The sequence below is a fragment of the Lytechinus variegatus genome, chromosome 2, assembly GCF_018143015.1.
Source record: "Lytechinus variegatus isolate NC3 chromosome 2, Lvar_3.0, whole genome shotgun sequence".
Lineage (NCBI taxonomy): Eukaryota > Metazoa > Echinodermata > Echinoidea > Temnopleuroida > Toxopneustidae > Lytechinus > Lytechinus variegatus.
The window spans coordinates 39533307-39556970 of NC_054741.1; the positions used below are offsets into that span (position 1 = coordinate 39533307).

General features: G+C 35.0%; 1 protein-coding gene across 1 annotated transcript; it reads left to right on the plus strand.

Moving 5' to 3' along the window:
- The first annotated feature begins 737 nt into the window (after window positions 1-737).
- Window positions 738-17832, plus strand: LOC121408087 (cytosolic iron-sulfur assembly component 2B-like). Its single transcript, XM_041599426.1, has 5 exons — window positions 738-1072; window positions 8372-8451; window positions 8856-8981; window positions 13346-13391; window positions 16970-17832. Exons 1-5 carry the CDS (start codon window positions 946-948, stop codon window positions 17065-17067), a joined length of 477 nt encoding a protein of 158 aa, XP_041455360.1. The 5' UTR covers window positions 738-945; the 3' UTR covers window positions 17068-17832.
- The last annotated feature ends 5832 nt before the right edge of the window (window positions 17833-23664 follow it).

A 23664-nucleotide genomic window follows, 5' to 3' on the forward strand; every position in this document is an offset into this window, starting at 1 on the left:
AATGTCTTTGGTAAAATTAATGGACTGAAATCAGGTAGCAAAAATGGATTAGAAGGGGTGGTAATTGGGCCTTCCATTATTCATATCATTTTCCTGGGTAGGTCCAATTAATTCGTATTACATACATATTTCAATAGCACATCATATTCAATACATTTTTAAAACTTTTCTTATCTACCAAATAACAGTAAAAGAAAATCCTGCTTATCCGCATTTACATATTAATATTATAAGGGTTGAGATTTCAACACATTTCCCCATTAGTGGCATATTTTTTAATGCTAACAGCCTCAGTACTAAAATTAATAATCTAAATACGATGCTTTCATTCGAGTATGCAAAGATGTATTCTCTAAACAAATCAATCTTAAATCATGAAGAGTTCTCAAAAGTTCGGGCATCCACTTATTGCTTCTTCTTTCACGGCAAAATGTTTCTTCTTCCTGCCGGTATTTCGCCGACAAGCCATGTTCGGTTGGATGTTTGAATCTGTAATAAAAGAAAAAAAAGGTAGCAACTAACAATATTGGTATTATAAGGGTTAAGAGACAACTTCAATTGAAAATAGAAATAAGGGTCTGCGAAAGAGAGACTACACAATATTAGGACGGGAAATCGCCGTGTGTTCACATCGGCGGAAATTGGACAATCTGTGATATCGCGATCTCAAAGTGTCTGCTGAGTCTGTCCGCTCGCTTCAGGTTGGTGTCCGTTCGCGTGTACGTGTGCATCATGTGGAGCTTGATTTTCCCGCGGGTTGGAGCTCACAGGGCCGGCGCGCCGGCCACGGCATGCATGCAACATGCAGCACATGATGCAGCAGCGACCGGTATACGGTAGAGCAGCTAGTACACCGCCGGTGCACCGGCAGCGAGCCGTACCGTGCATGCATACCGGGTATGGTATACCGTACGTGAGTCTCGTTCATTCAAGTAAGTTCTCAAGATGTCGGGGCGTGAACAACTGGATAATGTCAACCCCACGATTCATGGAAAGCTTGATGAAAGACACATTCTACCAGCCGAAGAAGATGATGATATCGACGATGCCATCGACACAAGAGAAGTGTTTGATATCCTTTAATTTACGTCAATATCATATGATTAAAATTTACAGAACTTAGTCTTTGAAGGCCGATTGAAGGCCTATTGGCATCCATCATGTCCATTCATGAGCCCTGGGCTGGGGCCCGTTTCTCAACACCTGACTTGGATATAAGTTAGTAATATCAACCAACCACGGAGTTAGTTCTAATCTTACTAAACCCGTTTCACGAAAGGCTTCCTAACTAAAATACCGGCCAAATCGTGGTTTTGGAAACCACTCATAGATTTATGTACGCGCATTTGTGTACAAAGTGAATGGAGGTGGAAATAGGGAACCGTGCGTGCGACTGAATAAAGCGCTGCTGTATGAAGTGAATGGTGGTTACCTATATCACGATAATGCCAAAATACCTTGGTATCGATACTATCGGTAAAGAGAACAGACAAGACGTAGCCTTAGACTTAGTCACAAAAAATAGCATAGGCCCTAAAAAGAACAATTAGGACCTATGACAAAATTGCTAATTTTGATGAATTGGGACATACCGGTACATCTTTTCAAAATAATAGCAGAAGAAAATTATATATTATATACTAAACCATGAAGATTGGAACATTCAATTACTGAGAAAATGAAATTATGAATTCATTTCATGACTAAAAAATCACATGATGCAGATGTTGAGATGGGTGTATACCCCCGGGATATCAAATTTTGATAGTTTACGGAAGTAAACCATGATGGTTTTCTTTGTATAAATAAATGATGATGATTATACAATCTTTTTTATGATTCCAAACATCACCAAAATATAGTTTAAGTTGTTTAGATCTTTAGATACCAAAATTATATATGCATGAAATAGAGATAGAACTTATCCAAATGTTATTACGGGTCTGAAAACAACAAATACGAGTCCAGTTATTGATGGCCTGATGTGATGGGATCTTTATTGATTCAATTATTTTACTTTTTCAAGATGGATGGAATTGTGACATTTTAACAACAGTTTTTATAGTTTTTTTCTTTGTATTTCAATTATAATTGAATGATCTATCCCACTTGTTTGGTGATGTAATTTCAACTTTTATGATCGATTACATAAGATTATAATTGTCAAAGTTCGAGGCAATTATGCATGGCATAGTCTACCCACATGATGCCACTACGTCATTGAGAAAGAAGTTATGACAGGTTCGGAGGTGTCATAAATATTTAGTGAGGTTGTTGTACCTGATCTTGGCAAAGAGGGCTTCGTGAAACGGTTTGCGAAAAGGTAGCTCACTATCTCCGATTTAGTCAAGAAGTTAGACTTATCACTGTGTTGAGAAACAGGCCCCAGGGAGCTCCGGCCCGTTTCGCGGGCTGGAGCCCGGGAGTTGACCGTGCAAAACGAGGGAGACACTGGGGTAGATCATTAGGGTCTCAATAGTAATCTTAATAAAATGTGGAAACAGAAATTATGCACTTACCACAATTATATGGATGAAGGTCTATCGTGACACACAAATACTTACATCGAGGTAAGATTACAGTACATCGAGGCACAGACTTGAACCTCAAAAAACAAAAAGTTCTGTCGCGATACCTCTCCTTAACAAAATGCCCGATCGAGACCGAGGCTATATTTTTTTTTTTTAGGTTCCAGTATTTCTTCTTCCAGGCTGGTACAGTCCGCCACTGGCGTATTATCGTACCTTTTGCCTGGATGTCAGGGTTTATTTGACGATAGAGCTTCATCCTTAATTGTGGTACATGCATAATTTCTGTTTCCACATTTTAAGATTACTATGGAGACCCCAATCTACCCCAGTCCCGTGTCTCCCTCCTTTTGCACGGTCGACTCCTGGGCTCCAGCCTGCTTCGCTGGGTTAGATTCATGGGGTGTCCTAGACCTAGGCTAGACCAAAAGCTTCAGTCTCTGTTAGTGTTATGTTGGCTGTTCCGCTGAACTCCGTTGGCTTCACTCACCCAATACATGTACATACTGAAGTTCTAGCTCGATCTTTACAGGGACTCAATCAGTCAATGGCCATATATTTATAGTTCGGATCATAAAACAGGGAAGTGAAGTTGCGCAACGGCCGAAGTAAGCCACTATTTTTTCCCCTTTTTAATTTTTTCCCCGTTTTGGTGCATTTCAGGCCAAAAACGGAATAATAATCTTTGGTTTGATAGTTCTTTTTATACATTTTTATGAAATATAGACAAAAATCGATGAGCCCTGTCTGGGGGATATTGCATGGTTAACCCCCTAATGGCTGCCTGCTCGATAGAGAGCCATCTGTGTACCAGGAGAAATAAAAAAAAATTTAAAAATGTTTTAAAATTCCTTGAAACAGACAGCTGCCAGCTGTCAAGGGGTGTCCTAGACCAAAAGCTTCGGTCTCTGTTATGTTGGCTGTTCCGCTGAACTCTGATGGCTCCACTCACCAAATAGAGAGGAGAAATAAAAATAACAAAATGTTTAAAAACTCCTCGAAATAAACTCTGCGGATATATTTAACTTGTTTCTTGTTAGTGTTACAAATGCTAGGCTAAAATTTGTAAAAAAATTCACATTTTATTAAAAAAACAATTGAAATAATATCAAATTGACGACAAGATCTTAAACTTTAAAATTATTGACAAAAAATGTCTCAACTAGGAATATTGCCGGTGTCATGATCTCAAAATTCTTTTATCCGATGGACGATTGCTCGCTGTGCTGGAAATCCATTCTGAAAAAGTGTGACCTAACTTCGCAGACCAAAGTTTTACATAAGGTTCAGTTCTGGACGCAGGATCTTCTGTTCTTCTATGTCCAGCTCCTGCCTCCTGGTGATAAACAGTGATTCTGAAGAATTTGTCCTGAGGAAACTTAATGTAATTGAATTTAAATACAAAGTTAAGTTTCTGAAACGTCATCGTACCTTTCGAAGTATAGGGATCTAGCTCATGAAACTTAGACGTAAGGGTAATACAGCATGCTCAAAGGTCATTTAAGGTCAATGTGCTTTCGTGATGTTGGGGGTACATGTACCTGTTGAATTGCCATCATAATTTTGAAAGTGTATGAATCTATGTAATGAAACTTGGACATAAAGTTAACCAAGTATCACTGATCGTCTTGCATGAATGTTAGGTCACATGATCAATGTCGAAAGTCATTTAGGGTCAATGAACATATAATTTTATCATCATATGGGCATATAAGTAGCCTTTTTTTGTGAATAATAATACAGTAGTTTTTGTCTCGCATGTGAAGCAGAATGAGACTAAAGGCACCGCTTTTCTGACAGCGTCAACACCAAATCTTAACCAAAGGTTAAGTTTTTGAAATGACAGCATGACTTAGAAAGTATATGGATCTAGTTCATGAAACTTGGACATAAAGTTAATCAAGTATTAGTTTCAAGTCACATGACCAAGGTCAAAGGTCATTTAAGGTCAATGAACTTTGACCTAGTTGGGGGTGTTTGTTGAATTACTATCATAACTTCGAAAGTTTATGGATCTGATTAAAGCTTGCTCACTTCTGTTCAAAATAATGAGGTATCACTGAACATTCTGTGCAAGTTTTTAGGTCACATGACTGAGGTCAATTAACTTTGACCATGTTGGAGGTACGGTATTTGTTGAATTACCATCACAACTCTGAAAGTGTATTGTTCTAGTTCGTAAAACTTGGACATAAGGTTAACCAAGTATCACTGAACATCCTGTGCGAGTTTCAGGTCACATAACCAAGGTCAAAGGTTGTTTAAGGTCAATGAACTTTGGCCATGTGGAGGTATTTGTTGAATAACCATAACTCTGAAAGTTTATGGATCTATGTTCATAATACTTGGACATAAGAGTAATCAAGTATCACTGAACATCTCATGAGAGTTTCAGGTCACATGACAAAAGTCATAGGTCATTTCAATTCAATGAACTTCGGTCATGTTGGAGGTAATTATTAAGTGGCTGTCGTAACTTTCAAAGTTTATGGTTATAGTTTATGAAATGTGGACATAGGGGTAATCAAGTATCACTGACAAGTCTTAGGTCACATGAGCAAGGAAAAATATCATTCAGGGTCAATGAACGTAGTTTTGTATCACTATATAAAAAGTGTTTTTTTGTGAATAACTATTTTATAGAAGTTTTCAAAGTCAGCACTGCTGCTATATTGAATCACGTAATTGAATCATGCAATTTCACTCGCCACTTTTTACGTCGCCATATCAGTTGAGCGGATTTTCGTGACCACTGAATTTGGAGACCAAATACAATATCGTAAAAAAACATCAAAATAACCCTCCCTGAGTCGTCAGACTCTTGTAAAAAAAAATAAATGTAATATATTTGGAAAACAGACGTTTCCCTTTTGAATTTTGACGGTGGTTTATTCTGTGATTCGATTTTAAGGCGCGCGAGAGCGATCGCGCGCTACATGCGCGCCTTAATCCTTTTTTGGTAGCGCGATTAATAGCGCGCCTCGCAATCGTTGACCTGCGCGGAAATGCCTAAAGTCGCCCTCGAAATCACCCAAAATCATGCTTATTGCCGAGTGAATAACAACTCAATATGCTCGAGCTCCACTTACCATTTAAAAATAATCCAAAAACCAACACTCAAAGTCATGAATAATCCTTAAAAATAGCGCGAGTAGCGCAGTTTCAATTGCCGACGTTGCGTTATTTTTTCTGTACCACGTATTTCCATACACATGGTACCAACTACGGAAAAAAAATCAATGCAACGGTCGGGAAACAGTTGCATGTATAGGGGTCCATTATGACTACCACCATGTGCAATTTCAAATGCACATGTTTCCCCTACAGATATCACGATTCTGTGATTAAATAATTCGAATTACACAGGAAATAAATCCCTGAGACTTGTAACCTAGCATTGGTGAGTTGTCATTCGGCTTTGCTTTTCAAAACGGCTTAGGCCTATTAACTTCCAAAATAAGTTACCTTATTTATTAATTATGACTAAAAAATCATTTATTTTCTTTTCTAGGGGATGAGGTATTATATCAGATAATAAATCATCAAACAAAGGTCCATCTATTTTACAAGGCTGGCGGCAGGCTCACGCATTGGCGCTTTTACTAGCTAGCCAGTTAGAGCTCTGTCTCTGGGGACAATTCACTCAGTAAAGGCCTCAATGATGGTGATTTTCTGTTTCAGACAGAGTTTACATTTCATGAATATTATTCAAAACTGCCAATAAAGTTTGATGATTTCTTCATTGTCATGTATATTTAAGTTCTTAATGAATACATTCTCACCGAATTTAGACTCCCCAATAGAGAAATGAAATTTTCATGGAGATCTGCGTTTTCAAAGAACTTCAGGAAAAGTTAGGGGATGTGGGCCTTTATTACATGTACATGGCTGAGTACAAGGTATTGTACTGGAATAGATGGAGTAGAAATTAGATATTGAATTCATTTATATCCAAGTCCAACTCACAGTCACACACACACGCACTCACCCACATCCACCCACACACACCCACATCCAAGATTCTAAGCATGAAAAATAACTTTAAAAATCATACAATATTGAACAAAAAGTAATAATTCATTAACAAGTGAACAGGTATATCCAAGTCACACACACACACACCCACATCCAAGATTCTAAGCATGAAAAATAACTTTAAAAATCATACAATATTGAACAAAAAGTAATAATTCATTAATAAGTGAACAGGTATATCCAAGTCCAACTCACAGTCACACACACACGCACTCACCCACACACACCCACATCCAAGATTCTAAGCATGAAAAATAACTTTAAAAATCATACAATATTGAACAAAAAGTAATAATTCATTAATAAGTGAACAGGTATTCTCAAAATACAAAAAAGTAGCATTTAAAAAGAGCCCCCGAAATGCAAAAGTAGCCCCCGAAATTTGCCAAAAAAATTAAAATGGAGCCCCTGAAAAAAAAATTGTTAGTTACTTAACTTTAAGCCAAAGTCAAACCTAACTCAAACAGGTTTTGATAACACACAATCTAATTACAAAACATTGTAAAACGATTACAAATACTTCCTTTGGTTGTTGATTGTAACTTTATAGTACATACATTTCCTCCATCTGTTTTGTTAATTGGACAAAAAGCTCCCCTTGTATGTTGAAGAAGAGCTTTTTGCAGTGCTCCTCTACCGCTCTCCTTAAAAGATCTAGGAGAGCTATTTATTGCTCCCCTCATAATTATAAAACTGAGTCCCTGTGGTTTATTAAAAGCTAAAAATGTCGATTTTTTTGCATATGCATACATATATATGTTTCATATGGTTACCATGCTCTTTCCAAATTCTTTGCTGCAGTCCTTCACGTTTATAATTTTGTGGAGCTCAATCAATCGCTCTCCTTATTTTTTTGAGGAGCTCAATTGAGCTTCTCAGAATCGCTCTCCGTGAGGAGCTAAAATCAATTCATTACAATACATGTATGATAAATTGTAGATTTTTCTTAACATTGTTTATATGCAATAGCTGTGTTAGCTATTAATTAATCTGTGGTGAAACTAGGCCTGGGTCACGTCAATACGTTTACAAGATGTCGTACGCGCTCCTGCTAAAAAAATGAAGAAAAAAATGAGGGAAAAAAATGCTAAAATTTCACATTTTACATCTTTAAATCCATGAAATGGCTTTCTTTTTTCCATAATTCCTTGAAATTACTTTAATTAAGTTGAAAACTATCAGAAAAATGAAGAATATTCACCTCTTTCCCGACTCTGATTTGAACTTCCCTCGGTAAATATTGTAGTCCCACATGTAGACTTCCATGGTGTTGCCATGAAAATCTACATGGGACTGCAATATTTACAGAGTTTAAATTAAAAATCAGAGTCGGGGAAAGAGATGAATATTCTTAATATTTCTGATAGTTTTCAACTAAATCAAAGTAATTTCAAGGAATTAAGGAAAAAAGGCCATTTCATGGAATTAAAGATGTAAAATGTGAAATTTTAGCATTTTTTTTTTCATTTTTTTTTAGGAGCATGATTTTTTGCTCTCCTTATTTTTTTTTAGGAGCGGGGTAGGAGCGCCGGCGCGATCGCGCTCCTCAAAAATGAAGGTCTGTTGCTGGTAAAGACTACTATCTTATTTCCTTCTCAGACAGTTAAGAACAATTTCAGAGTCAAATTGGCAGATGAGTTAAACCTCTACTTTGAGAGATTAATGGCTACCTGTATTTAAACGACAACTTTATGAATAAAATTTGACTTCAGAATATGGGCCATTGGGTTTATTTCCTGTTTATTTGTATACAAGAGAAGTACTCAGTTTTTGTGATCTATGTCATATTTCCTTGACTAGATGTTAACATTTGATCAGAAACATCAATGACCCTGAGCATCCTCTGACATTGGAAGAGTTGAATGTTGTGCAGCAAGCTGAATTAGAGGTATATCTGAATTCTTTTCTTACTTGTTTTAAGTGATGTCACAACTCACAGTGATTTCATTATTGTGTTAAGAGTCATGCTGTATGAATTTACAAGTTTGTCTAGATTATTTGTACTAACTTGTCATATTTTGCATATTTACTCTTTAATAGACTTTGATTTACTCAGATATTTACCACCTTTCAACCCTCCCTTAGAAATTGTCTTTCTGTTTTAACATTTTTTCTTAACACCTGATATCCCACTGGCTTTGTATTTCTATGTTAGAATGTTGCCAAGCATTGTTGCCCCATGTATGGATGAGCCCTGATGGTGCTCCATTATGTATGTATATGTTCAATCATAAAATTATAAAGGTTATTGAATGTACAGATTTGTTCTCTTCTGATCATTTTTTTTGTCAGGTTGATGATCCTGGTAATGTAGTGAAAGTGACCTTTACCCCCACCATTCCTCATTGCAGTATGGCTACATTGATTGGACTTGCCATTAGAGTGAAGCTTATTAGGTCATTGCCTTCTAGATTTAAGGTAAGGAAGATGGGCTGCAATGCTATACAAAAGGGTCTTAGGCCCAAGTTTTCCAAATTGACCTTTCAATGGTACTTTGGAGAGTAAATTCTGTAGAATCTGAATATTTAAACGGTTTTCAGAATTCCACTTTACGTATCTAAATCGAATGATTTTGAAAATACTTGTTTTGGGTGCACACGTGTTGTGCTAGTTTTTCCTGCATTTCATGTTGCATATTGAAAAGAGGAAATTGTGCTTCGCCATTTTCGCTAAGATTTCAACTTGACTGGCTGAAACGATCCTTTAAAATCGGGAAGACTCTTTTATTTGACAGAAGAGAAAATGTCATGTTCATGTTCCTATTTTTTGACACGAAATTGCATCAAAATATAGGCCTTATTACACTGAGGTGACACTGGACGACCTTGACAATGCCAGTAAATATTGGAGTTAAGCTCAGCATTTTCAATCAGTCCATCTTTAAAGATGAATGATTTATTTTAAGTAGAAGGATGAAATGAAGTGATAGAGTTGAGAAAGATGGAGGGAGTCAAAACTGGTGATAGTGAGAGAAAGGGAGAGAGTGAGGGGGGGCTGGGATGGGACAGGGAGATGAAAGAAAATGACAAAAAATAATATATGGAGAGAGGGAGTGGGAGTGCCATTTGGGACATATTGTGGTAGCTGGGCCCCATCCTCAATGAATAACAGAAATATGATAACTGTGCTAACAATAACAAGTAATAAAGAAACCTTGATTTTGGGAGGGGGGCCTTGGTAAATGATATGCAGAGTTATCATAATATCCTTGTATGAAAGAAGGCCCCAGATGGGGCGGTGTCATCTTTACTGTCGTGCGTATTTGACACCAAATTTAGAAATTATGCAGATCATGTTTGAGGAATTTTTTTTTTTTTGGGGGGGTAGGACCTTGTTAAATGACATGCAGAGTTATCATAATATCCTTGTATGAAAGAGGGCCCCAGATGGGGCGGCTTCATCTTTGCTATCGTGCGTATTCGACACCAAATTTAGAAATAATGCAGATCATGTTTGAGGAATTTTTTCACATCTCTTTTATTTTCCTATTTTTTTCTTCATTTTCATTATTGTAGTTATCATTTTTTCTTTATTTTTTATTTAGTTTTTTTTTAAGGGGGTGGGAAGGGTCCTTTTTCATTCACTGAAATTTCTATTTAATTACCCCTCCATATGTAAATGATTTCACATCATGCCACGACAGAGTATTTTCAACAAAACAGGATATATGATTCAGACAAAATTCCAAGTAATTGCATGAATGCAATTAGGCAACAGACAGAACATCAAAACAGCATTTTTTGTCATTCAAATTAATTTCACATTGCACATTCATTTTAATCATTTATCTTCATTTTATTATCAGAACAAGAGTTCCAGTACCCATCAGATATCTGTACCCCCTATAGATGACAAAATTCTACTTAGGATTTGAACTCAACTATTCAATCGTTGATAGCCAACCATAAATGCAAATTATTTTCACAACTTATTAACTATATTTCTTTCAATCACAGACAAAAACACTGTGATATGATTTTTTTTAGTGTATACATCATCATTAAAACCTATTTCATTGGATAGGGCATAATGATCTGAGCATGCTAAAACATCCGTAAATATAATGTTAATAGTTACATGATAGGTATGAAAATAATCAGTCATAGAATGGCATCCTTTGAAACTTAGATGAGAATTTTCACATCCATAATATAATGAACCACCAAAGTACTGGATACAGTATCCCCTGCAAGTAGTTCATGCCTCCTTAATCATCTGGTATGGATGATGCTGCAAGTCATGCTAGGTAATCTGATTGAATGTGCTCAGGGTCAACTTAAGCTCATTCCTGGGAAATGAGATGGTTGTCATGTTTGGCATTCTGTAACACCTGTTGAACTGTATTAATGTTCAGTTCACTTCCTGTTCTTCCTGAATGTCTTGCATTGAGGTTGTGACTGGTTCCCGTTCTTTGATATTTCTTAACATTCTGAGCATAATTTTTCTGCTGGGACAGCGGACATCAGGGTAATGATAGCGAGACACTTGCAGAATGTTAGCCACACTCTGAGTTCTTGCATACTCAGTGACCAAAAATGATCTTTGCTAAGGGGTGAACGGAGTACGAGCCAAAATTTTTACCGCCTTGTGAAGGGCTCAACATCGGTAACTGCTTCCATACCATGCAGGCCCTTATGTATGCAGGCATAACAAGAGGACACATTTTTAAATCTAGCAGCCATTGTCCAATAAAAGGCAATGAGACATTTTTTTCTGTATATGTGATTTTAAAGCCTTCATAAAGTTATGATTTCTAAATTCTAAAAATTGTTCACTTTTAAAGGTTTGAATTCATTGTTAGTTAACTGAAAGAGTAGAATAGACCTTGATAACATGAAATAAAAATTATAAAACAAACGTATGGTGAAGATTTTATCTGAACTTCAGTCCTTATGTGTAAAACTTGCAATGAATATTTTTCATTAAATGGTGTAAACTTTGATACCACTTCTCAATCATGAAATAAGACTAGATTTTAATTCATCATGAAGACGAATTAGGTTGTCTGTCATTTTCTATGGAGTTGATTAATTTCAAATAAATATCACTATAATCTTAATCTTCATTAATGACACTAGTCATTAACATCCTAATCATCATTTGAGAAAATTGATCTCATCACCCATAGATCTAGATTACCCTTAAAAAATTGATTTTAATCTTGTTTATTGTTCAATAGTTTAACGTTTATTCCTTTTAATGGTCATGAAGGACCATGTGCGAAATGTTGAAAAGAAAAAAAATACTCATGTTCACCCTTGGCTCGAACCTGTGCCCCCGTAGTCATTTGAGGCGCAAGCCTTACCGATTGGGCTACAACATTTCCCCTATGCAATATACAAGAATCTCAAATCCAATTTTGCAAGTGAATTACTGGCATGATCCCCGCATCTGATAGGAAAATGGAGGGAACATTACTAAAGCTTAGAATCTCAACTACATTATACCCAAAGCTCAGCATGAGCCGACGATAAATAATGGAGATATGGCTCGTGAATTTAGGAATGTAGAATCCAGTTTTGAGAAAAAGTCATCTTCCATAGAGATTAAATGCAAAATGGCATGGCCCTAATACTTGTCATTTTTAGGATAATCCATTTATCAAAATTAAAAAAAATACTGTAATTCAGAAAAAAAGATAGCCCTCAGCTACATCATATAAATAAATTGGCGAAAATTGACCAACATTTACAGAGTTACAGTCATATTTGCATAATTATGACGTCATAACATGCAAAATGGAAATTTTGAGTTCTGACGATGACGTCATGATATAATAAGGATCAAATGAGATATGAAATCATATCTATGACTATTACACTATCAATACATCAAAGAAATTTTGGGTCCCCTTTCGTTTTAAAGAACTATAGTGAAATTTTTGTATGTTTTTTGCCAATATATGGCATATAGTTAGAGCTGGCGTGCACGCATGCATTAAACTTTGATCGGGGCTCTATCATTTATTAGTGGTTGTAGAGAGCTGATCGAGTTATCAAACTGCTTGGAATTATATCATTAATGCATCTACAGAAAAGAAAGCTAATTCTACATTGCATATTGATAAGCAAAAAAACGCGCACGTATACGTGAACGCACGCAAAATGTTGGAAAGCTTAAAAAATACCGAAAATTAATCACAGATGATTTTGAGCATTTTTCAATTTTGACACGCTTTTCATGACCGCTTCATGACCTTTGATGACATCAACAGGTGACCTTTGACTTAAACTGCTGTAAATATGATTGATTATTGAGGATCCGTTATGTAGATATGATCATATTAAGTTCACAAAATGGCGCCTAGATGACGTCATCATGACACGACATTGAAAAACTTATGACAACATGTCTATGATAGAATTCATAGATGATGAAAAATTCAGCAAAATTGATCTAGCCAATTCTGAGAAAAGTTGGCGACAAACATGGTGCTGAAAATAAATAGAGAAATATATGATATAGAAAATTCTGAGGAAATTAAGAGATGATCTGTCAGAGACAGAATACCTAATGAAAATTACTGAAGGAATTTTTGTATGCAGCTTTCAGATGTGCTTTCAAACTGCTAAATTTATCAGAAAAGTGTTCAAAGAGCCTTGATTAAGAAAAAAAAAGCTTTCAATCGAGGGTGATAAATCTTTTATTCAGTTAAGAATGAGTCACACAAAATTGATAAAAAAATTTTTTGTAAGATGAAATTTCAGAATAATATTTGAATATAGATGATTTAGAATAGATATGACTAATTTGTAACAATTTACTGCATTATATGTTTTCAGGTTGACATCAACATCAAACCAGGAACACATGTATCAGAAAATGCAGGTACAGTATGGATGCTATTATAATCACAATAATTACAAAAACTTTATATGGTTAGTTTTTATGTAATTTTTATATTTCATTATTATATTTTTATGATTTTTGTACGCCCGTCTCGACGGGATGTATTATGGTATCACGCTTAGTATCCATCCGTCCATTAACTTTTCCTTGTAAACGCCATAACTTCAATTTAACTTAACCTAGGCTCATATAAATTGGTGTGTATGATACTAGCATAGATCCCAGGAAGCCTATTGATTTTGAAGTCAGTCTCAGTGACATATTTTCACCGTACCCTTCTGCAGTCCTTGTAAACGCGATAAGTCCAGTTTAACTTTACCTAGGCTCATATAATTTGGTTTGTATGATACTACATGTAGCTTGGATCCCAGAAAGCCTATTGATTTTGAAGTCCAAAGGTCAAGGTCACAGTGACATGTTTTTGTCTCACCTGCGAAGCAGAGTGAGACTATAGGCGCCGCTTTTCCGACGGCGACGGCGGCGTCAACATCAAATCTTAACCTGAGGTTAAGTTTTTGAAATGACGTCATAACTTAGAAAGTATATGGACCTAGTTAATAAAACTTGGCCATAAGGTTGATCAAGTATTACTGAACATCCTATGAGAGTTTCATGTCACATGACCAAGGTCAAAGGTCATTTAGGGTCAATTAACTTAGACCATGTTGGAGGAATCAACATCGAAATCTTAACCTGAGGTTAAGTTTTTGAAATGTCATCATAACTTAGAAAATATATGGACCTAGGTCATGAAACTTGGACATAAGGTTAATCAAGTATCACTGAACATCCTGCATGAGTTTCACGTCACATGACCAAGGTCAAAGGTCATTTAGGGTCAATGAACTTTGGCTGAATGGGGGATATCTGTTGAATTCCCATCATAACTTTGAAAGTTTATGGATCTGATTCATGAAACTTGGACATAATAGTAATCAAGCATCACTGAAAATTTTGTGCAAGTTTCAGGTCTCATGATTAAGGTCAAAGGTCATTTAGGGTCAATGAACTTTGGCCGAATCGGGGGTATCTGTTGAATTACCATCATAACTTTGAAAGTTTATTGGTCTAGTTCATTAAACTTGGACATTAGAGTAATCAAGTATCACTGAACATCCTGTGCGCGTTTCAGGTCACATGACCAAGGTCAAAGGTCAATGAACTTTGGCCGAATTGGGTGTATCTGTTCAATTACCATCATAACTTTGAAAGTTTATGGATCTGATTCATGAAACTTGTACATAAGAGTAATCAAGTATCACTGAACATCCTGTTCGAGTTTCAGGTCACATGATCAAGGTCAAAGGTCATGTAAGGTCAAAGAACTTTGGCCATGTTGGGGTTTTTTGTTGAATAACCATCATATCTCTGTAAGTTTATTGGTCTAGTTCATAAAAAGTGGACATAAGAGTAAACATGTATCACTGAACATCTTGTGCGAGTTAGAGTAGTATTCAAAGTCAGCTCTGCTGCTATATTGAACCGCATGATGCAGGTGAGACGGCCAGAGGCATTCAACTTGTTACCTTACCCTGCTGCAGTCCTTGTAAACGTGATAACTACAGTTTAACTTAACCTAGGCTCGTATAATTTGGTGTGTATGATACTATAGCGACACTCTTGTTTATTATTTATTCAGTTTTGTCTCGCCTGCATAGCAGGGTGAGACTATAGGTGCCGCTTTTCTGATGGCGGCGGCGTCAACATTGAAATCTTAACCAAGGTTAAGTTTTCTAAATGTCATCATAACTTAGAAAGTATATGGAACTAGTTCATGAAACTTGGACATAAGGGTAATCAAGTACTACCGAATATCCTACCTGAGTTTCACATCACATGACCAATGCCAAAGGTCATTTAGGGTCAATGAACTTAGACCATGTTGGAGGAATCAATATCGAAATCTTAACCTAAAGTTAAGTTTTTGAAATATCATTACTTCTAAAGTATATGGACCTAGTTCATGAAACTTGGACATAAGAGTGATAGTATATTACTGAAAATTCTGCCTGAGTTTCAGGTCACATGATCTTGGTCAGAGGTCACTTAGGGTCAACTAACTTTTGCCATGTTGGGGGTATTTGTGAAATTTTCATCATAACTTTATTTTATGGATCTAAACCCCTCAAAAAAAGTTTGAAAATCTGTGTTTAGCCATTAATTTCTCCCAACTCCCAATTTTACGTCATTCAAAGGATCATTTAATTTTATTTAAAATGATACCATGCTTGTTATGATCATGTCATCACAAAAAGAGTAGGATTCAAAAGTTTTGGATGAGTTCTGAATTGAAAAGCTGCAAAACAAGCAAAAAAAAGTTTGGAAATCTGACTTTGGCCATAACTTTCTCCAAACTCCCAATTTTACACAATGCATATTTTATATTATTCAAAAGATCATTTAATTTTCTTTAAAATGATACCATGCTTGTTAAGATCATGCCATAATGAAAAGAGCGGGATTCAAAAGTGTTGGATGAGGTCTGAACTGAAAAGCTGCAAAACAAGCAGAAATAGTCATGAAGGGTCCATACAGAACATGATTCTTTTGTCTGTGTCAATACAGATGAAAATCCATTCAAATCAAGCCCCTGCTTCTGTAGAGATGGTTCTGTGAGATAACATGATTTGAGTTGTGGTTTGAAATACCCATGCATGTTTATTTGTTTGTTTTTTATGTGTTTGCTTGTGCAGAGGTGTGTCTGATTCCATGTTAATCTTAAGGTGCATGAGAATAATGAAAAGAAACCGCTGAGAAACTCATCACCACTGAAAAAAAAACATTGGCATTCAATATTGTGTCATTTTGAAACTTTTAAATTTTGACCTCCCCCACATTTCATGGCACTGCACCTCTATATGAATGATAATCTTATCATGTAGGGTATCATTTTAAAGAAAATTAAATGATCTGTTTATTGATATTAATTACACATTGATATTTTCTAAAACCGATGTGGAATTATCGATCAAAATAAAAAGAAACCGCTGAGAAACTCACTCATCACGGAAAAACTGCACTGCTGCTATATCGAATCGCGTAATGCAGGCGAGACTGCCAGAGGCGCTCCACTTGTTATTATTTTATTTTTGTTTTTGGAGGCGGCATGGTCATAGTATATTCGCATTCCATTGCAACATAAAACTGGGGGCATCACTAAAAGGTGGACACCATGCTTGTACACACAATAAAACATGTAAAATGGGTTTTAAAAATATAAAAATTAAAGTGGTTTACTTTCCACTAGCCTTGTCTTTGTACAGCAAGATGTGTTTACAACAAGGATAAAAGCGAATGAAATCAAATCAACACCATCATGGATTCTGAGGATGTAAAAATTATGAAACTTGGTAGCATTAAACATAATTAATTGTGTATTCTTTGAATGTAAATAACATTTTTTCTAAAAATTAATTTGCCTACAATAAGGCTCATTCACCTTGTTTGGAAATGACAAGGTTAATCAGGAATCAATTGTAATTATTGCCTAGAATCTTAGACTCATTAAATTTCTCCAGTGTTAAAATTAAACAATTGGTTTTCCTTTTGTTTTTCAGTAAACAAGCAACTTGCGGACAAAGAGCGAGTAGCTGCTGCACTGGAAAATAATCATCTTCTTGAAGTCGTAAATCAGTGTTTAACCCAAAGAGACTGAGATGGATGTTGTAGGCTGTGAGAGTTGCTGCTTCAACGGAGAAAAGTTGTTTTGAGACTATTGAATGATTGTTAAATGCTCTATGGCTATGCTGAAGTGAGCTGATTGGAAGACAATTGCACAGTGACTAGTGACTGCGAGCCTATACGGATGATGTGGAAGACTGATTCGTCCAAACCTGAGCTTATGGATAATAGCCTTCTGGAGTAATGATATGAGGTGGAGCATGGAGTTTGTTTCTCCTTGGTCAAAGATTTTGCAGGACTTTAAGATCAAAGTAGAACTGAGAGTGATTTATAAAAACGATGATAGTGGTGGAAAAGATGAGTTTCTATGATCCATGATATTTGGTCTGGAGTCGTTTGCTTCCTTAGAAGAATCAGCACATTAAAAACAAAATCCCAACTCCTAGCAGACTACTTTAAAATTCAGACTTTCAACCATTCTAAACCTGAGACCCGATTACAAATCTAAGTATCTAACCCTATATTATTGCCTTAGATTAAGATATTTTATGGCACTGCCACTTTTCAGTAGTTCATATTTTTATATTACACAGGGAAAAAAATGGTCTCCAAAATTCTTCAAGGCCAAATGAGAGGGCAGTAAGGCCAATGCAAATGGCATCCTGAGACAGAGCAAAGTATGTCGGGCTACTTGGCCTTTTGTGAAAAGCATTGAACTGGAATTCTTAGTCTATCGATTAGTTTCAATTCTAACCTATCTGAAAGGATGGATGAATTGTTTTGAATTGAAATTATTTATTGAAATATACATGGATGTGCATTTTCCTTGTGAGTTTGATAGATAATTAAAAGGAATAATGGATATGTATTTTAGAAACAAAATGATGCGTTCTATTCCAAAAGAAGCTAAATCCACACTAAGCATTTTTTTAAAGTAAATCAAACTTCTACTAGGCTTGAGTTTTTATGTTTATGTGTTTTTTCTAATTTAACTGGGCTCTTTGAGAGCAGGACATGGGGGGGGGTCTATTTGCCCCCCTCCCTTTGTTGAGGATATTTTGCGATCATTAATGGCATTATATAATTCCATTTAAACCTGCCATAGAAAAATAATTACACATATTTTCTGTTGAAAACACATTTTGAATTGACGTTGTACTCAATATGTTTTTAAGCAAATTTGGCATGCATTTTATGTTGCATTGTTCTTTTCTTCCCGGGCGTCGCAAATTTGGTCTCAAAAGATGCCCAAGACTTGAAAGTCAAAAGTCACCGAGTGGCGTAAACAATTTGGGCGCGGCTTAGTTGCGAAATTCGTTGAGGGGTAAAATTGATCAATCCCCTCCCTACTTTAAATGAGGGTTGTACGCTAATGACCGGGAGATTACAGTTAACCGGCAAGGGTAAAAAAAAAAAAAAAAACCTTCACCAAAAGCTACAAAAAAATTGCGCAATTTGCATCTTTAAAGGACAAGTCCACCCCAACAAAAAGTTGATTTGAATAAAAGAGAAAAATCCAACAGGCATACCACTGAAAATTTCTTCAAAATCAGATGTAAAATAAGAAAGTTATGACATTCTAAAAGTTTTGCTTCATTTCACAAAACAATTATATTCACATCCTTTGTCAGTATGCAAATGACGAGACTGATGACATCATTCACTCACTATTTCTTTTGTATTTTATTATATGAAGTATTCCAATTTTCTCCCTGTTTTCATGTGAAACAACGATTGATTTCTCCCTGAACATGTGCAAGTGAAACAACGATTGATTTCTCCCTGAACATGTGCAATTTGCACATGTTCAGGGAGAAATCAATCGTTGTTTCACATGAAAACAGGGAGAAAAAGTGCAATTAGGATTGTTTAATACTATATGGTTCAATAAAGTTGGTCCTTCTTGTAAAATCTGTAAAAAAATGAAATATTTTGTAATTTTCTCTATTTATTCAAAACAACATTTTTCTGGGGTGGACTTGACCTTTAAATCCATGAATTGGCCATCTACTTTCCATATTTCCTTGAAATTGATTTGATTTAGTTGAAACTAACAAGAAGAATATTCATCTCTTAACTGATATTACACTCGGTAAATATTGTCTCACATGTAGACTTTCAATAACTGAAAATGATCATTGATGGTTTTTGATCGTTTAACACTCTGTCAACACCACGAAAGTGTATATGTGGGACTACAATATTTATCAAGTGTAACATCATAAAATGATCTGTCAGAGTCAAGATAGAAGTGAATGTTCTTCATTTTTTCCGTAGTTACCAACTAAATCAAAACAATTTCAAGGAAGTATGGAAATCAGATGGCCATTTCATGAATATGAAGGTGTAGAATGGGAAATTTCAGTAACTTTTTGGGAAGGTTTTTGCCTCCTAGATATGATTAAATGATTGTAAAAATAGGTAAATGTTTATGCTTTTAACATTTGTTTGAACAGCATTTACATATTTTGACTCTAATATCCACTGTTTATTTTAATGTACATGTATATGGCCAGGTAATTGTCATTAATCTTGCAATTAATTTTACATTTTTGAGATTTCAATTTTCTTTGATTAAGCTCCTTTTAAAATGAAACCTTAGTCAAATGTCAATTTAAGCCCAATCAAAGATATGTAGCATCATTATAATACTGCTGGTACATGAAACATCTTTTCTTTGAATCATATCTACACGTATTTCAGAAAGTAATTATGTTATTTAATAATTAGGAATTAAATTATGCATATTTATTCATGAAAACATATTTAACATCAAATTTCACGTGAGTAGAAAAAAATTGACACCGTCTTACAAGTTGTGTGCCATCGCAATGCTATACCTGTATGTCATGAATATGCATATTGAGTTTCTTATGTAGGGTCTACAAATGCATTATGTTACATTATCTGTAAGTTTAACTGTACTACATGTATCTATGATTAGAGAGTTTTTTAAACTAATAAAGCATATGATTGTAATTTTGTACCTGGTGAATTTCACTTTTTACTTTTTTTAGTGTGTAGAATTGGCAAAATGTTTTTTTTTTTACATGCAGACAAGCAGCTGAAACAGAGTAGGACCTACATCTAGGTTGAATTTAGACCAAAATTTTATGTTCTGTTTGTTTTGATATTTCAATCAAGTGAGAGAATGGGTAAAAAAAAATTATCAAATAAACAAAATTATGGTTTGTAGATAAAATCAATGGTAGGTCAATAGTCAGTAGGGCACGGTACATGTATATTCAGGGTGGGTAGTGCCCCCGGGGGGGGCACTCAACCAAAAAAGTGGTGGGGGTGTGCCGCGGGCGAGGCAAAAAACGGGCCTTGGAGCGGGCTTACTGTAAAAAGGAGGGTCCTCGGAACAGGCTTTGGAACTACAAATGTTTGTGAAAACGGGGGTCCTTGGAACGGATCTCCAGCGTGTGAGTGCGTGTGCATTATGGAATGGGCAATCGTGCATGATGCAGCTGCGATAATAACTGCGAGCGTAAAACACAAGCAGCTAAATGGACCTGTTAAGGACTGTTAGCCGATATATAATTTCTATTCTTCCAATTAATTGGCATCTTGTTATACAACTCGTTAAGAGAAAATAAATCAATAGCATTTAAACCTTTTCTGGCAAAGAAAAAAAATCGGTTCTCATTTTGCCATCTGCGTCAGCAACTGATGTGTTTAACTAGAAAAATGTTAACCTTAAATAATTTGTCATAAAAAGAAAAGGTCCTTCCTTTGATATAGGTGTTGTTTAATTCTTTTTTTAAGTTGTTAGTGGGTCTTCATGATTTTGTGTAACAAATCAAATATTATAAACAATACAAGCGATTTAAGAATAAAAATATGAAGAAGAAATAAAAACGCAGCATACACATTAGTTTACATTAGAAAAAGTACAGCTTATCAACAGATCATAAGTGATAAACATGTAGTAAAAGCAGTCGCTTTGTCTCTTCTGCATTTTGCTCATCTCTATAGTACAGTAAAGGCAAGAATGTTATGTCTTACAACTAAAATCTCCATTTCTGAAAATGGCTTGTAAGTTTATTATTTTTCTTGGTGATACGATATTCAATGTCCTTGTTAGAGGTCAAATATGCTATATAACCACCAAAAGTTTGTGGTGTGTTCTTAAATTTACAAATATTAATGATATTTAGGCAAACGAAACAAATATGTAAGGAATTTATCAATATAACCGAACATCTTTTCAACTTTTGAAACATTCCGTAAATCAGGCTTTTTGGTTTCCTTAATAATAGCTTTCTTAACTTTATCTCAAATGAGTTTCATAACAGGACATTCCATAAAAAGATGTAAATAGGTTTCCTGGGTCACTGTTACCAAATGAACAATTAGAGGAGTCTTTAATTTTATCCAAGAAATTATTCAAACCTATATTGCTTTATGAAATAGCTTGAAATAAAAAGAGCACACACGTGTCAGTATAGTGGACTTAAAGTTATTTACATGAACCTCCCAATTAACCCAATCTTTGTTATGGAGATCATTCCAAAAAAAGCTATACGTTTTTCTGGAACACATGGTTTAAATAAAATACTATATGCATATTTGGGGAGTTTCTGAGTTCTCAATAGTGTGACTCTGATTTCATCAAGAATTTCATGTGGGGTTAAATCAGAGGTAACTAAATCATTTTCCATTAAAAAGTTGTATTTCCTCCTATCCTGAACATTTATACCAGTCTAGAATAAGCTGTTCAAATAGTTTTTTACCAGGATGAGGAGGATTTAGTAAATCATCAATATAAATAATACCTTTATCTGACCATTCCTTGTGTATGATTGTTTTGACTTTGAACAAATGTTTCTATTAAACCAAATACAAGAACCAATTGAGGAAAAGGGTGTATCATATTCAGCATGGGCTTATGCAAAGAATTTCTCCCTAAATATATATATATATATTATATATATATATATATATATATATTTATATATATACACGATGTTTGGATAGACTTGGTCAATTGACTTGAGCTTGGTGTATTCAAAATACTTTCCAGAGCATATGTTTTCCATAAATCATCCTGTATACGGGCCTGTATATTACTAAAATCATTCAATACAGAAGTTTCAATAGGCTTCCACATGCTTTTATAACCATCATCAAAAAGCATTTTAACACATGACAATTTTGTGCAAGACAAAAAGTGTAGGGATCAACCATTCTTAAACCACAAAGAGAAATCATTACACATGTAGTAGTCTTTTGACCCTGTCATTGCCACCACTCCACATGTGTGTGAAATTATTCCACTTTAAACCATTATCAGAAAAGGGGAATAACTGAGAATCTTTCTTGGAGCCAATCCATATTGCTTCTGATTTGGATATATTGAGCTTACAACCAGAGCAAGCAGAAAAATTAATCAAATATTTAAAAGAGGATTCTGAGCCATCAATAAAACATATGGAATCGTATGATTGTTAAGATTTATTTAGTTTTCACTATGCATTTCTCTGATAAACAAATTCCTTTTCTTTTAAGTAATTCCAAATATCCAAAAATTCAAAGTAGAGGTTAGGTGCATTGATGTTGAAATCTGTGGGATTGTAATTACAAAGAAATATTAAGCTCCCTCCTATAGATCTGAATATATGTTGGAAAAATTGTGTTTCCTTATTTCCCACACCAAGAAGTCTTTTTATCCACATATACGCTCAGTACAAACCATGTATTTTAAATTTAACATTTTCAAAACTCCTACATCATAATTTGTGTAAAGAAAGTTCCTCTTTAACTTATCATGACCATACATTCCAAAGGAAATTAAAGCAGATCTTTTCTACTTCTTTGAACACACATTGTGGTACAGACATAAGATACATGTTGCAATTTTGATATTCCAATGGCTTTAATTAACTGGATTTTTCCAAATAGTGTTAAATTCCGTTGCTTCTAACATTCTTTTTTTTTCTTTTTTTTTACTCGGTATTTCTTTATAATTGATTCTTATATACAAGAGAAAAGTATATATCCCAAGCACCTTTACAATAGGAACCAGTTTTCCTAACGAAATACCAGACAAGTTACCACTATTTTGACTACAATTAAGAACCTAGTTTCATGATATAAGTCCCAATTTCCCTATAAGAAGAATTCAATATTTTTATAGATTGTTTGTATCATGTAAAAAATTGAACAATCATCTGCATACATTACTATCTTTATTTCAATATCACCTATGGCTATACCTTTTAATGTTTGCTCATTTCGAACAGCCACTGCTAAAGTTTCGATAATTGATTAAAACAAAATATATGGAGAAAGGGGATCTCCCTGTCTTACTCCCCTACCATAACGTTATATAATTATTTTCTCAAAATCAACTGCAACTAAATAGCCATACTCTTTTGCATAAAATAAATTATGATATCATCAGTAATTCTCACTGCTTCTCCAATATTTCTATCTGGGAGATACCCAACTTGATCAACATTTAATTGCACTTGTAACAACTGTATGATGAAAAAATCCAAACATAAAGACTTTTGAAGTTTTGAGCAGATAATAAAGTTGAAATATTATAATTTGTTAAAAAAGATTACCGTTTAACCCCCGTCCGAGTGTCGTGTATTGCTGCCCTCTACGGTATATATGCCATTAC

What these genes read in the sequence shown, in the direction of transcription:
- LOC121408087 (XM_041599426.1), top strand. Translation starts at nt 946, where the DNA reads ATGTCGGGGCGTGAACAACTGGATAATGTCAACCCCACGATTCATGGA. An exon ending in CATTGCCTTCTAGATTTAAG is followed by an intron (nt 8,982 to 13,345) that starts GTAAGGAAGATG and finishes ATATGTTTTCAG; the next exon opens with GTTGACATCAACATCAAACC. An exon ending in ACATGTATCAGAAAATGCAG is followed by an intron (nt 13,392 to 16,969) that starts GTACAGTATGGA and finishes TTTGTTTTTCAG; the next exon opens with TAAACAAGCAACTTGCGGAC.